The sequence below is a fragment of the Marmota flaviventris genome, chromosome 17 (genome assembly GCF_047511675.1).
Source record: "Marmota flaviventris isolate mMarFla1 chromosome 17, mMarFla1.hap1, whole genome shotgun sequence".
NCBI classification, from domain to species: domain Eukaryota; kingdom Metazoa; phylum Chordata; class Mammalia; order Rodentia; family Sciuridae; genus Marmota; species Marmota flaviventris.
In genome coordinates this window covers 5,706,847-5,720,500 of record NC_092514.1, presented here as the reverse complement: position 1 = coordinate 5,720,500, position 13,654 = coordinate 5,706,847, and the positions used below count along the sequence as shown (strand labels likewise).

General features: G+C 32.2%; 1 protein-coding gene across 1 annotated transcript; it reads right to left on the bottom strand.

Moving 5' to 3' along the window:
• Positions 1 to 8,129: 8,129 nt before the first annotated feature.
• Positions 8,130 to 9,071, bottom strand: LOC114082421 (olfactory receptor 8K3-like). Its single transcript, XM_027923651.1, has one exon. It carries the CDS (start codon positions 9,069 to 9,071, stop codon positions 8,130 to 8,132), a length of 942 nt encoding a protein of 313 aa, XP_027779452.1.
• Positions 9,072 to 13,654: the final 4,583 nt, after the last annotated feature.

Sequence of the window (13,654 nt, the reverse complement as noted above, 5' to 3'; positions counted from 1 at the left end):
CCAGGTTTTGTATAAAGTTTAATCTGGGTAGAGACATCAGCACAGTTAAAAAAATCCAGATATCATCATCTGGGATTGTATTATGCAAAGTTGGTATAAATAAGATAAATATATTTTTCAATTTAGAATATTCAAAAACACACATTTATTTGCACTTACAAATATGCATAGATGTGAGGTGCTCTACTTTTTTACTCACAGAATATTAATCAATATCTAAGAATATTTGGTTGTTTTGACTGGAGGAAGAACTGCTATTGGCAGTTAATATTTAGATGAAATAGTTAAGCTGCTAAAAATTTTATTATATCCAGTATCCAATGCAAACTAATATTCACATACAAGATATTTAAATGGTCCAAGATAAGAAACTACGAAAGATAGAAAGAGAGTTAGATGCAGATATATAGATATATGAAACAAAAATTAAAAAAAAAAAACTAAGTTTGATAAATGGATGATTATTGTACAAGTTTTCTACTTGTTACTTATAAATTACATTCACCCAGTGAAATTGAATAGCTACATTAAAAAATGTTACATGAAACATATGCAAATGCATAATAAGAATCTTTTTTATAATCCTCCAAAATGTACACAACTACCTACTTCAAAGTATAGTTCTATAAATTCTTAGACATCAAGATGATGCAGCATAAACTTTTAGTGCATTTGATAGATTTGGGCTGGGTGTATGCATAAATAAAATAGTAAAGAATCTCATTGGAATTTTATTTATAAGAAACTAGGAGAGATATATGTACATAGATATAGACTATATTAAATATTAACTTATGTATTACAAATATAATTTTACTTAAATAATTTACCTGCAACTCTAACATCATAAACAAACCAGGTCTGTCCTCACAGTGTAGTTTGGAAGGTTGAAAAATGTTCAAGTGCTTCTATGTGTACTTGGCACCTAAAATAGACTCAAAGATCATGAATGTATATATTTTTGTTTTTTATATTTATTTTAAAAGTGCTTCTAGTTGCCTACATGAAAGAAGTCTCATTTACATATAAATATGCACATTCTTCAGCACAGGGATAGCACTTATTTGTTTGGGATAAAATAAGAAACAGGTCAATTATTACATAATACATGCAAATTCATCCATTCTCCTTTAATACTATACCTCCCCATCCATTCTCCTTTAATACTATACCTCCCCATTCCATGACAACAGTTAAACAATCAATGTGCTATTATTTTGGATTAATTATATTCTATTTTCCAAATTAATTTAAGGAAATTTCAATACATGTTACCTTGATATAAATTTACTGAAATATTATTTCCCTCAGTGAGAATATTCATTATAATTAAAATATGCATATATGTAATATATCAGACCACTTTTTCATACCCCCAAAAACAAAACAAGAAACTAAGAAATTCTGAATAACAACAACAACAAAAAAGAGATATCATTTCATTAGTTTTATACAATGAAATCTCATAAAATTCACTTTAAGTAAACACACACACATATTTCTTTTTTTAAGTATTGAGAGTTGAACCCAATGCACTCTACCAACTGAGTTACATCCCAATCATTTTTTAATTTGTTTCAATTAATTATACATGAGAGTACAATGCATTTATGTACTTTATATATCATGCATAAGTGAATTATAATTTCTTATTTTTCTGATTGTACATGTTGTAGAATCAATGCAGTTATGCAGTCATATATAAACATAGGGTAATAATGTTTGTTTCATTCTAATATTCTTCCTATCCCCGTATAATCCCAACCATTTTTAATGTTTGTTTTGAGACAAGATGTTGCTAAATTGCCCAGATTGGCTTCAAATTTGCCATCCTTCTATCTCAGGCTTCAGAGTCTCTCTGATTACAGGCTGTACCACCACACCCAGTAGAAATAATGCATTTTAAAGAAAAGAAGTTTAAGTACCTACCCTTGACCAAATTATGTTATGTGTATATACAAATATGTGACAATATTTGTTAACCATACTGTACCACTAGTTTTAAAGGTTAAAATGTTTATATAACTTTTATAAAATTATATATTTTATAAGATTTTAAATTTTTTTTATGGCACACAATACCATAAAGACTGAATAAATAAGCTAAAGTTGAGATACATATGTATTCTTGGATGTATTTTGAAATCCTCGTCAACAAAGCCACAAGGACTTCTTTCAAATATGACAGAACACATTATGCTGATAAACAACTATATAACCAAATATAATATATTTGATTAATTCTAACAGCCCAGCTATTCAAGAATTTTGTATAGTAGCAGAGAAATGGCATTTTAAGATAATATGATTATTATTTGTTATAATTTTATTATTATTACTTATGAGAAAATAAGTACCAATGTTTCCTAGATCAAAAAAATAAAGAATTAGAATTCACACAATTTCCATAAAAATAGTGACATCCATGTGTACATGGGCTAAAGCCCATAAAAATCATGCAATTTTGCAACATATATATAAAGCTGATTACATGTAGTTTGCACTAAACACACTTAAAATATTCCTTATTTGATTGTGAGTACCTGCTTTTCTACCTTGCTTTTCCCAGATAGCTTCCTCATATTAAAAACTAAAAAAAAAAAAAAAAAAAGTCAGCTACAGCCTTAAATAATTACCTTCAATAGATGCAATAATAAACAAATTATGTCTTTTTATTGTTTAGGTTTGATTCATAACCATGATATAGCCCTAAATAACTTGCACATAATAAATAAGTACAAATGTCACTTTAAAGTAAACAAAGATGCATGTTTCATTTAACCAGTTTTGGAGTTTAATGGTAAGAACCAAAAAGCTTTTTCATTGTTTAATAATCCTCATTGAATTTTCAAGTTTATTTTTTAAAGTTAGACTCAAAAATATGTGGTCACATCTGAATGCATTTTACTATTATCATTCTTATAAAATTGAGCACTTAGAGTTTCCTGAAACTAACAAAATGCTTTTTACATCTAAACATGAGGTCAAAACTTTCTTTTCCTTCTAAAGAGATCACAGGTAAATCTCATTCACACATTTAATTACATAATTAAAATCAAACTGAATTTTGAGAAATGCTGAGAGCCACTAAGTATGGAAGGACACAAAAATGAGAGAAATAATTCTTGCTGTTACAACTTCTCCCTCTACCAAAAAATAAAAATAATAATTATGTTTTATCTACTGTCACTTTTTTCATTCATTTGATAAAAAAATTGAATGTGTTCAAAATTTAGTATTTTCTCATTGCACACAATGTAAGCATTTCACAGATGCTTATGAGTATTTACCAATTCAACTTGGGTGAAAATAATAACAATTAGTATGCAGAGAAAAGAGTTCCTACTCCTGATGCTATTCAGGCATTATGGAGTAGTAGAAACATAGACACTAATCAGATATGGATTGGATTTAATAGCTATAGCAAATGAGATAATTTCTGTAGAGACTGTTAACATACTGTGAACTCATAAAACCTACCTGTTACCTATAATGTACCCTCTTTTGTGATTCTCCCATGTATTCCATAACTTGGCATTTTCAAGCATAATTTATGCATTGTTTCAACTTTAGAGAGGCTCCCTGAGGAAATGCCAAGCAATTTATTTATTATCACTATAGAATTTGAATGCATAATGAAATGCCTGGAGATTGTCCACTAATTGTCATGGGCAATGTTATTTACCTTTGACTTACTTTCTTTCTCTCTCTGTCTCTTTCTCTCCTCAGTATAAAATTCTGCAAATTTAACTTTCAATTTCATGCAGAAGTATCTGAGCATTAGGGTCTCAGACATATTACTTCTCTCATGTTCATTGCAGCATTATTTGAAACAGCAAAGGTGTGTAAACAACATAAGTATTCACTGATAGATGAATAGATAAATAAAATGTGGTATATACAAACAATGGAATATCCTACAACCTTAAAGATTTCTATACTAAGGAAGCCAAATTTAGACAGGCAGTCAGTATAGATAAATTAAGTCAGGTGGGATCAAGGAGGCCAATTTGAGTAAATCTGGAAAGTTGGAGACTTCCCCCTCAGTGATTGAAATTCCTTCAGAGCCCTTCCTCCACTCTTATCAAGAACCTGGCCCTGCTCAACCTGTTGCTAAGGTAACCAGTCCCAGGAATTACCCCTCCCTACAGGGAGCTATAAAGTTGTTAATGACTGTGTCCTGGGCTGCTCCATCCTGCCCTTCCACCTTCAGCCCACCAGTTTCCCACCTTTTGGCCATCCCATGGAACATTCCTGGGCCTAGTCACTAGGCAGAAAGCAGAAAGACAAGGGGGAGAGGGCAAAAGAATGAAGGAAGACTAAGACATAAAAAGGCAGAACACCTAGCTTCTTGGGATACCAGGATACCAGCTATGGCCTCCTTCTCCCTCCTAAGAGAAGACTTTGTTACCCCATTTTAAATAAAACCTGCTTTATACGCTTGCTTTAGCGTGTTTCTCTAATGTTATACATCAACACATGAGGGTGCAGAACTGGTCACTGATAATTGGTGGTATCACTGCTTTGTATGATAAAGTGGGTGAACCTGGAGAACATTATTCTCAATAAATCAACCATAGAATGATCAATACTTCATGACCATTTACATGAAATACCCCCAAAACTCAAAGATTCAGAAAGTGAAACTATGGTTGCAAAGGAATGAGAGTTGGAGGATACCAGGTAATAAATAGGCATAAAGGCTCAATTTTGCAAGATAAGCAAATTCCAGAGATGTGCTGCAAAGCTTTGTGCCTATATTTAACAATACTAAGAATGCAGAATTCATTTTAAGTCCAATGGGCGGGCATGGTGACACATGTCTCTAATCCCAATGGCTCAGGAGGTTGAAGCAGGAGGATAACAAGTTGAAAGTCAACCTCAGCAACTTAGCAAGGGTCTAAGCAACTCAGTGAGACCCCCTTCTCTAAATAAAATGCAAAAAGGACTGGGATGTGGCTTAGTGATTATGCGCTTCTGGGTCCACTTCCTGGTAGAAAATAAAATAAAATAAGAAATAGCAAGGAGATGAGGAATATCACAGAAAATGTGTCTGATCTCATTGATCCACACAAAGAGAGTCTGAAAGTGGCCACTGTGTGCATACTTGCATATGGAATTCCTCCAACATAGAAAGCAATGATAAGTGTCACATAGCCTCTGTCTGAGAAGCTTAATAAACACAGAAGTGGGTAGTAGATGGCTACATAGCTTAATAAGCCTTTGCAGCCATGAGAAAGCCTTCTGTGGCTCTGAATGGTTTAGCAAGAAACATACATGCTGCAAATACAAAAAGATTCCTTTATATAGTTTGGTCAAAATTTTTGTCATTAATGCATATTGGAACTTGTCATTATTCTGTATTCATTAACATGCCACATACATTTTATTTGTTAATTTCTCAATATAGATAACTACATTTTTATTTTCAAATGATTGATGAAACATTAATTTCTGCCTTAAACCTAGCATAGTGTATTATTGTTTTTATTTTCTGCAAGATTCACGTTCTAACATTTTGCTAAGATTTTAGAAGGACTTGATGCCTTCATTTGTCTTTGATATCCAGAGCGTACTCATCCATAAGTTGAAAAATATACCTCTTTCTTAGTTTTCTTTAAGTGTTTCTGAAAATTGATTGCTCTTTTTATTTCCCCTATTCATTTTGAAGAATTTCAGATTGAATAACCTGGACCTGATTTGGGAATGGGATGGAAAGCTAGTTTTAATACATTTTCATTTTAAGATCCTCTTCATCCACACTTTTCTTTTTTCTAGTGTGTTGTTTAGTGTCTCTGAAATTATTCAATTTAATACCTCATGGCTTATGATTCTAATCTTAACTGCAGATTTGTTTGTTTAGAAACTCAGAGGATTCTTAATTTTCAAAATATCTTATTCTAAATTGGCTAAACCTTCGGAATCATTATTTTATACAATAATAAATTGTACTTACCCCAATTTTCCTATCAAGTATTTTGATCATATGCCAGTCTTGGTTTTTAGAACATTACATTCAACAGAAAAATCCAAGTTGTCTGAAAGAATTTGTAATTCCACATAATAATAAAATAAACACCAACTTTGTAAATGCGTGAAATGTTTTAAAATGTTCAACCTCAGCATACCATTCGCTTGATAATTTGAGGAATCATCAAAAGTCTAAACAATGTTTGTTTCAGAAATAACATATTAGGCATCATTTATTCACAGTTTAGTGTTTGAAATTTAAACATTAGAATTACTTTTGTTTCTCTTTTTTGGTACTGACGATTGAACCTGGGAGCATTTAACCACTGAGCCACATGCCGGAACTTTTGACAGGGTCTTGTTGAGTTGCTTAGGGTTTTGCTAAATTACTGAGACTGACTTTGAACTCTCAATCTTTCTGTCTTAGCCTCCCAAGCTGCAAGAATTATAGGCATGTGCCACACCAGGCAAAATTACTTTTATTCTTAAAAAGTTATAATCATTCACTGGTATTAATTTGGGGGAACATAGAGGATTTAAAATTATATTAATTTAGACATTTCTAGAATTTGTACTCAGAAACTACTAATTAAAAATATTTCACTTATTTCTGTTGAACATATGTTTTTTGGGGGGAAATAAAACATTTTCTTAGCAAGGCATGGTGGTGCACGCCTATAATCCTAGCAGCTCAGGAGGCTGAAGAAGGAGGATTGCAAGTTCAAAGCCAGCTTCAGCAATTTAGCAAGATCCTGTGTCAAAATAAAATGGAAAATAAGTACTGGGGGATATGGCTCAGTTTTTAAGCATCACTGGATTCAATCTCCAATATCAAATATATATGTATGTATGTATGTATATAAATACATAAATAAAATTCTTGCATATATAAATCAGTTGCTGAAATTTTATTATATAATATAATAAACTGTTTAAACTCTTTTAGAAATGCATAAAACAGACCAAATGCTACAAATGTGAAATAATAAAAATATAATTAAAAAGTTGGATAATGTTAGTTAGGGTTACAGACAAAGTGTGTCCAGAAGAGATGACAATTATATATAGGGAGAGATATAAAACATGTTACTCTCTATTATGGTTCATAATAATATGGTTCTCTATAATATTGTTCAAATTGTGGGACTATCTTTCTTTGCTTCCACCAACTGGGATTATGAAAGTATGGAGGTAAGCCAAAAGATAGTACACTGTCATGTACCAAACCTAAGGAAAGCCATCAGAAATGGGGAGGGCAAGGGGAGAGAGAGAGAGAGAGAGAGAGAGAGAGAGAGAGAGAGAGAGAGAGAACAATAAGCCTATTCCATAAGAGAAAGGTCCCTTAGGTAAGAATGCAATAATAAATAGATGATGATTTTCAAACAGAATTATTCTTACATTAAGTAAGTATTCTTACATTAAGTTGAATAGAATAAATATCCATTAGACACAAGCACTAATGAATCAAGATGGAGCCAGGGAAGGGAAAGTAGGAGCAAAACCCAGAATTTTCAAGGACAGAATTTAAGAGTTTTGCTTTAATTGGTGCAGTCACTCCAATATACAGATAATATTATATACAGTACTGAATCTGTAGGACTAAATAGCCAAATATGTTAATAGGATGTCTTGGGCTAATATACAACTAACACTACTGTAAAGGAAAGAGGAAGAACATAAGAACCCTAAGTGGAATGGGGTACTAAGGTATTTTCTTATGACTGAATCCTTCAAATCATTGTGATGCATAAGCCAAAGAAATATGCCTAAAGCAGAGCAATTACTTGTAAATCAAAGAACACATACAAAAACAAGCATGTGAATGTAAAATATGATACATAATTAAGATTTCAGAGCCACAACAACTCCTTTTCTATGCATATTACTTATTCTTATTCTCCTACTCTATACAACTTAAAGACTATAGACCCTAAGCCCTTTTATTCAGAATTTCCTTAATTTTTATACTATAATTCATCTCTCCCCTTCAAAAAAGACAAAATCATTCAGTATTTTGTTCAATTAAATATTTATAGTATTCAGCAATGGGTAGGCCAATCTTTGAAGATATGTCAAGCCCAGTTCTGCTGAGTGTTTTAGAGGGAAACAGAACAGATTCACAACCAAACCTGATTTATGGTTCATAGAATACATAACATTCAAGAAATTATGTTGAGTATCTTATTCCAGGTCCTATTTAGGGCACACTTTACATCTTTGTTCCTCAGGCTGTAGATCAAAGGATTCAACATAGGGATGACCATAGTGTAAAATATGGAAGCCACTTTATCAGTATCAAAAGAGTGACTGGACTTGGGCTGCACATACATGAATATCAAAGTCCCATAGAACACTGTGACTGATGTCAGGTGGGATCCACAGGTGGAGAAAGCCTTACGCCTGCCCTCAGCAGATTTCATCTTGAGAATGGCTTTGAGGATGAGAACATAGGACACAATGATGACCAGAAGAGAGGAAATCAAATTAAAAGCTGCTAAGATCAGAATTATCACTTCAATTTCATATGTATTTGAGCAGAGCAAAGCTATTAAAGGGAGACTGTCACAGTAGAAATGACTGATGACATTGTAGCCACAGAAGGATAATGTAAAAATCTTTATGGTGACTAGAAGAGACACAAATGTGCAGTAGAGATATGGAATTGCCACTAATATATGACATACCCTCTGTGACATGATGACAGTGTAGAAGAGAGGTTTACAGATGGCCACATAGCGATCATAGGACATGGCAGACAGATTAAAAAGTTCAGTAATAATAAACACAAGAAAGAAAGCTAATTGTGTAGCACAAACGTGATAGGAAATTGTATTTTGATCCACAACAAAATTTACTAACATTTTGGGGCCCACAACTGTAGAATAACCAAGATCTGTAATAGACAGGTGCCTCAGGAAAAAGTACATGGGTGTTTGCAGGCTGTAGTCCACCTTGGTGAGGATGATCATGCCCAAGTTGCCCATCAGCGTGCTCATGTAGATGATGAGGAACAGCCCAAACAGTGGAGCCTGCAGATCAGGGCGTGAGGTGATGCCCTTCAGAATGAATTCATGCACAGCTGTGAGGTTGGGTTTTTCCATTCAGTTTTATTAGAAAATCTATATTGGAAACACAGAGTAGCAATGTCAGTAGATTAAAAATATTATCATATGGAGTTTAATACTTCAAATCTACTACAGATAAGATAAATCCTTAGTTTTGGTGTTGTAATATTAAAAAGCAAACATCTTTACAAATAAAAATATAAAGAAATTGAGACTGATATAAATTTGTTCTGATCTAGGATGATTTGCCTCACCAATGAACTTTGTGCAATGTCTGGAGATATTTTGATTTTCACAACTAGGAGATGAACTGATACTGGCATTTAATGGTAAAGATCATATATGATCCAGAATATCTTGTCCCAAACAATATTCACACCAACAAATTGTACCAAAATTGAGAAATCTAGACAGATAAATAGATAATGATAGATGTGTAAATAAATGAATAAACAGAGATATTGAAGAATTTATACAGAATTATGAGACAAAAATGACCAAAGTTTAAACATTCTAAAAATTATTTTTGTTGAATAAATATATAATTGTATTATTCTTTGATATTATATATAATTGCAATGACATATTGATATTTGCTAATTACATTTAATAAACTGACATTGTATTTATGTAAATTATATATAAATTTCTAATAACCAAATAAAATTTCTAATAACTGGTTTTCAATTGCATACAAATCTCTTGGGCTAATATACAACTAACACTACTGTTAAGAAAAGAGAAAGATCCTAAGAACCCTAAGTGGAATGGGGTACTAAGGCATAGTTAATACATAGTCCTCTGAAATCCAAATTTTCACAGGTATAGCTGAAAGTATTAGCACACTTGGAATTTATGAATAGAAAACTATAAAAGATCATGGTAATTGTTCTTATTTGAAGAAACAAACCAGAAGAAAGTGCACATGTGTTGATATTGTCATTTGCATGTTAAATTCTCGTGTATAATTCCATGCCAATAATTTAATCTAAACCCTTTATTCTCAGATGCAAAACCAGTTTATCCTTCCAAAATATTCAATATTAAAAAAATAATATGAAGGAAAAAAATGAGATTTCATTGCATTTAAAAAAAAGTTTGGGGAATGTAGCTGATAAGTAGAGAACCTCTGGGTTCAATCCCCAGTAACCCCCCCAAAAGAAACAAAGGGTTGGCATTGTGCCTCAGTAGTAAAGCACTTGCTTGGCTTGTATACGGCCCTGGGTTCAATCTTCAGCACACATTTGAAAAAAAAAAAAAAGATAAATAAACAAAATAAAGGTATTAAAAATATGTCCTCTAATATGTGATATCACAGAAAACTGGGAGAACATTATGCTGAATAAAGTAGTCACAGACAAATAATTCATAATTTTCGCTTATTATGAAATCAGAATGTAGAGTGTAGTTTCCAAGGGTTGGGCATTGGGAAAATGAGGAGTTGCTAATAGATGTGAATACTCAATTACTGAAACAAAATGTGTTCTAGAGATCTGCTGTGAAACATTGAGTTACAGTTAACAGTTCAGCTTTATATATTTGAAATTATTAAAACTGCAGCTCTCATGTTTAATATTATGCAATGAATATTTAAAAAGAATAATGAAGTACCAATACAAATGATAACAGATCTGAATCTATATACTAATTCAAAGCAGTTAAGGAGCAAAGATCACCTCTATTATGAATTCTTTTTGAATTATACAGAAAGGAAAAATAAAGGATAACACATTAGAAGGGCTGAGCCAAGTGAGGATGAGGAGAAATTAACTTTCACTGGAGGAAATGACAGCTCTAAAGTTGATTGGTCATAAAGCATTACAAATATAATTGACAATCATTCCTTTTAATTTAAAATAATTCACCTCATGGCATGTGAATTTCATTTCAATAAAGAATCTTTAAATGAGTTTAGATATAATTTTCATCCTATATGAGTAGTGCCTACTTTTATAATTTGTCTATGTAATATACATGCATTCTGGATAATAAATTATATATTTTTACATGCAATAAATAATTGCATTTTCATTAGTCATGATAGTCATGGGTTTATAGAGGTTTCCCACGTGGTGGGCTTACATTAATTTGTGTTTCAAATTATTATTTTTTTAAATTAATAAACTAAAGAGATTATACTAAAGGGATTATACTTAAGAGTTCTGGTAACTATTTACATATTAAAGATAAAAGTATACATTTTTTTTTTAAGCAGAGGATTGAACCTAGAGATGTTTAACCACTGAGTCACATCCCCAGCCCATTTTTATGGGTCTTGCTGAGTTCCTAAGTGCCTTGCTAAGTTGCTGAAGCTGGCTTTGAACTCCAGATCCTCCTCCCTTAGCCTCTGGAGCCGCTGGAATTACAGGCATGTGCCACCGCTTCCGGCACAATAAAAGTATACTTTTTCCTATAATTTAATGTACTTGTTTTTCCTAATAGATATTAAATAAAAGTGTGATTTCCTTTTCATATTAATGTTAATCTTATTTTACACATAAATATCATATTTTACAAAATTGGAGTTCAGTGTGTATCTGTTTCTCCTTTTGTGACTTCTGGTTCAAATCCCACCCAGTTTTCTCCTTTCCCACGTGTGAACACAGTCCACACTTTGTCATTGGTTAAATAGAAATGTACTTACTCTTCAGCAGATATGCTATAAATTTACAGAGGATTTAAGTAAATATTTTTGACATATTACTGAATGTCTTATTCTGCAAATTTCCTTCCTCACATGGTTATTTTGCACTATTCTATGTTACTTCATTTTGCTAGAGATTCTCCTGTGACTAAGCTGAACACAAAAATTTATTAGAAATGTAATATTTTCCCACAACCCCTGTTATTATATTCACAGCACAAGGTAAGACTTGTTTGTTTGTTTTTTAACTTCATCTTCTCAACACCTATGTAAAATAACTTTTAAATTTTTGTCAATTTAGGGCATTTAGAATGGTTAAAATGACTTTATATTTGATTTTTTCAAGCCATTTTTAACCCTAAGAGGTTTCTTTCTTTGTTACTTTCTTTGGTATGAGTGTGTTATCCCAATGCCCTAAGGGTTAACAGTCATTAATTCATCAGATGTATATTGTAGCTATTTTTAAAACTACATGGCATATTTTCACTATTGTTGTGATTACTATGAGGTAGATGCAAAGTTGAAAATGTACATGCATAAAGTTCTTGGTAGGTTTAAACTGTGCTTAAAGAATTCCTGCATGCTTAATAATACATGAGCACACACACAGAGAGACACAAATACACACACACATCTACAAGTTCAGTCCTGCTTTGCATCAACTGGAAATACACAAATATTAAATGCCAATCATCAGGACTTAGTTTTAATACTTGAAGGGAGTAATCATGTAATGTCACATGAGAGCATAATCCAAGGGAAGGTAGCCTTTAAGGTATTGTGGAAGACTACAATGTGGTAGGAGGTACTCTGTATTTGTCTCTTACACTGTTATTTAAAATTTAATTCCATTTTAGGGACACACATTAAGGTTGCATTCTATGTTATAAACATAATATCTTGCTACAATTAATGAACAAAGGGGACTCTGGAGGGAGAAAATAAGTTTACAAAATAATTCAAAAAACAATAAAGGAAGATAAAGAAAGAAAGGAAAACATATCACTGAACTGAAATTTAAGAGGACATATCTGTACAGTGAAAATTTGATGTGTTGGAAGCAGGGTTAAAGGTGAGCACATTAGAGATGCTGGAATGTTCATTTCTGAACCTGGGTGATTAGGAGGGGTGCCATCTTCAAGAGCTTCACAGAGTGGTGCCATCAAGAACAAAGCCAAAGCCGAGTAGAGACCAGGCCTGTAGGCAATCTCATAATGACCCCTGTGTGCTCAGTTCTGGCAAGAGCAAAAGCTGTCATCCAGTTGTACATTAAATCTTGACAAATTTTGTTTTTTATTACTTGTATTTAAGTTTAATCTTGAAAAATGCTGAAAATATCAATAGTCTAGTATCAATATCTGTGAGGAATTTAAAGATGAGATTAGGCCTAAGATATTGGAAGACAGAATAAAAGAGGAAAAATTTCATCTTCATGAATTAGGTCAGTGATCAGACCCTGGAACTTAAGCATGCTATCTGTGGTATCTGAACAACAACCTGGGTAGATTGTTCATAGACATAAGAATGCAGTAGATTGCTTTGAACTGGATTCAGTTACTTATGGCATCCTGGAAAGTTTCCAAACATTCTGTGGCATTTTGTGTGTGTTCTTTTTGCATTAGCATGGGGCTCGATCAAGTTGGTGAGATGCTATTTATATAAAAAAATATAGTTGCAACTAAAATATAATATAGAGAGAGACCAATACAAATAAATAGAATATTAAATAATATGTAAATATATGCAAGTTTGTGTTGGATTTTGTACACTTATATAGAATTATGTATATGCATATACATAGAGAAGTAAGATCATTGTAAATAGATGATGCAGGATTTCTACAGTTAAAACAACACAAGAGAGGACTGAGCATATAATCACAAGAAAGATAATACACTAAAAAAAGGAAACAATTTTTTTTTTGCATACTCTCATAATACTGTCAAACATTACTCTCAATTTGTTCAATGACTAT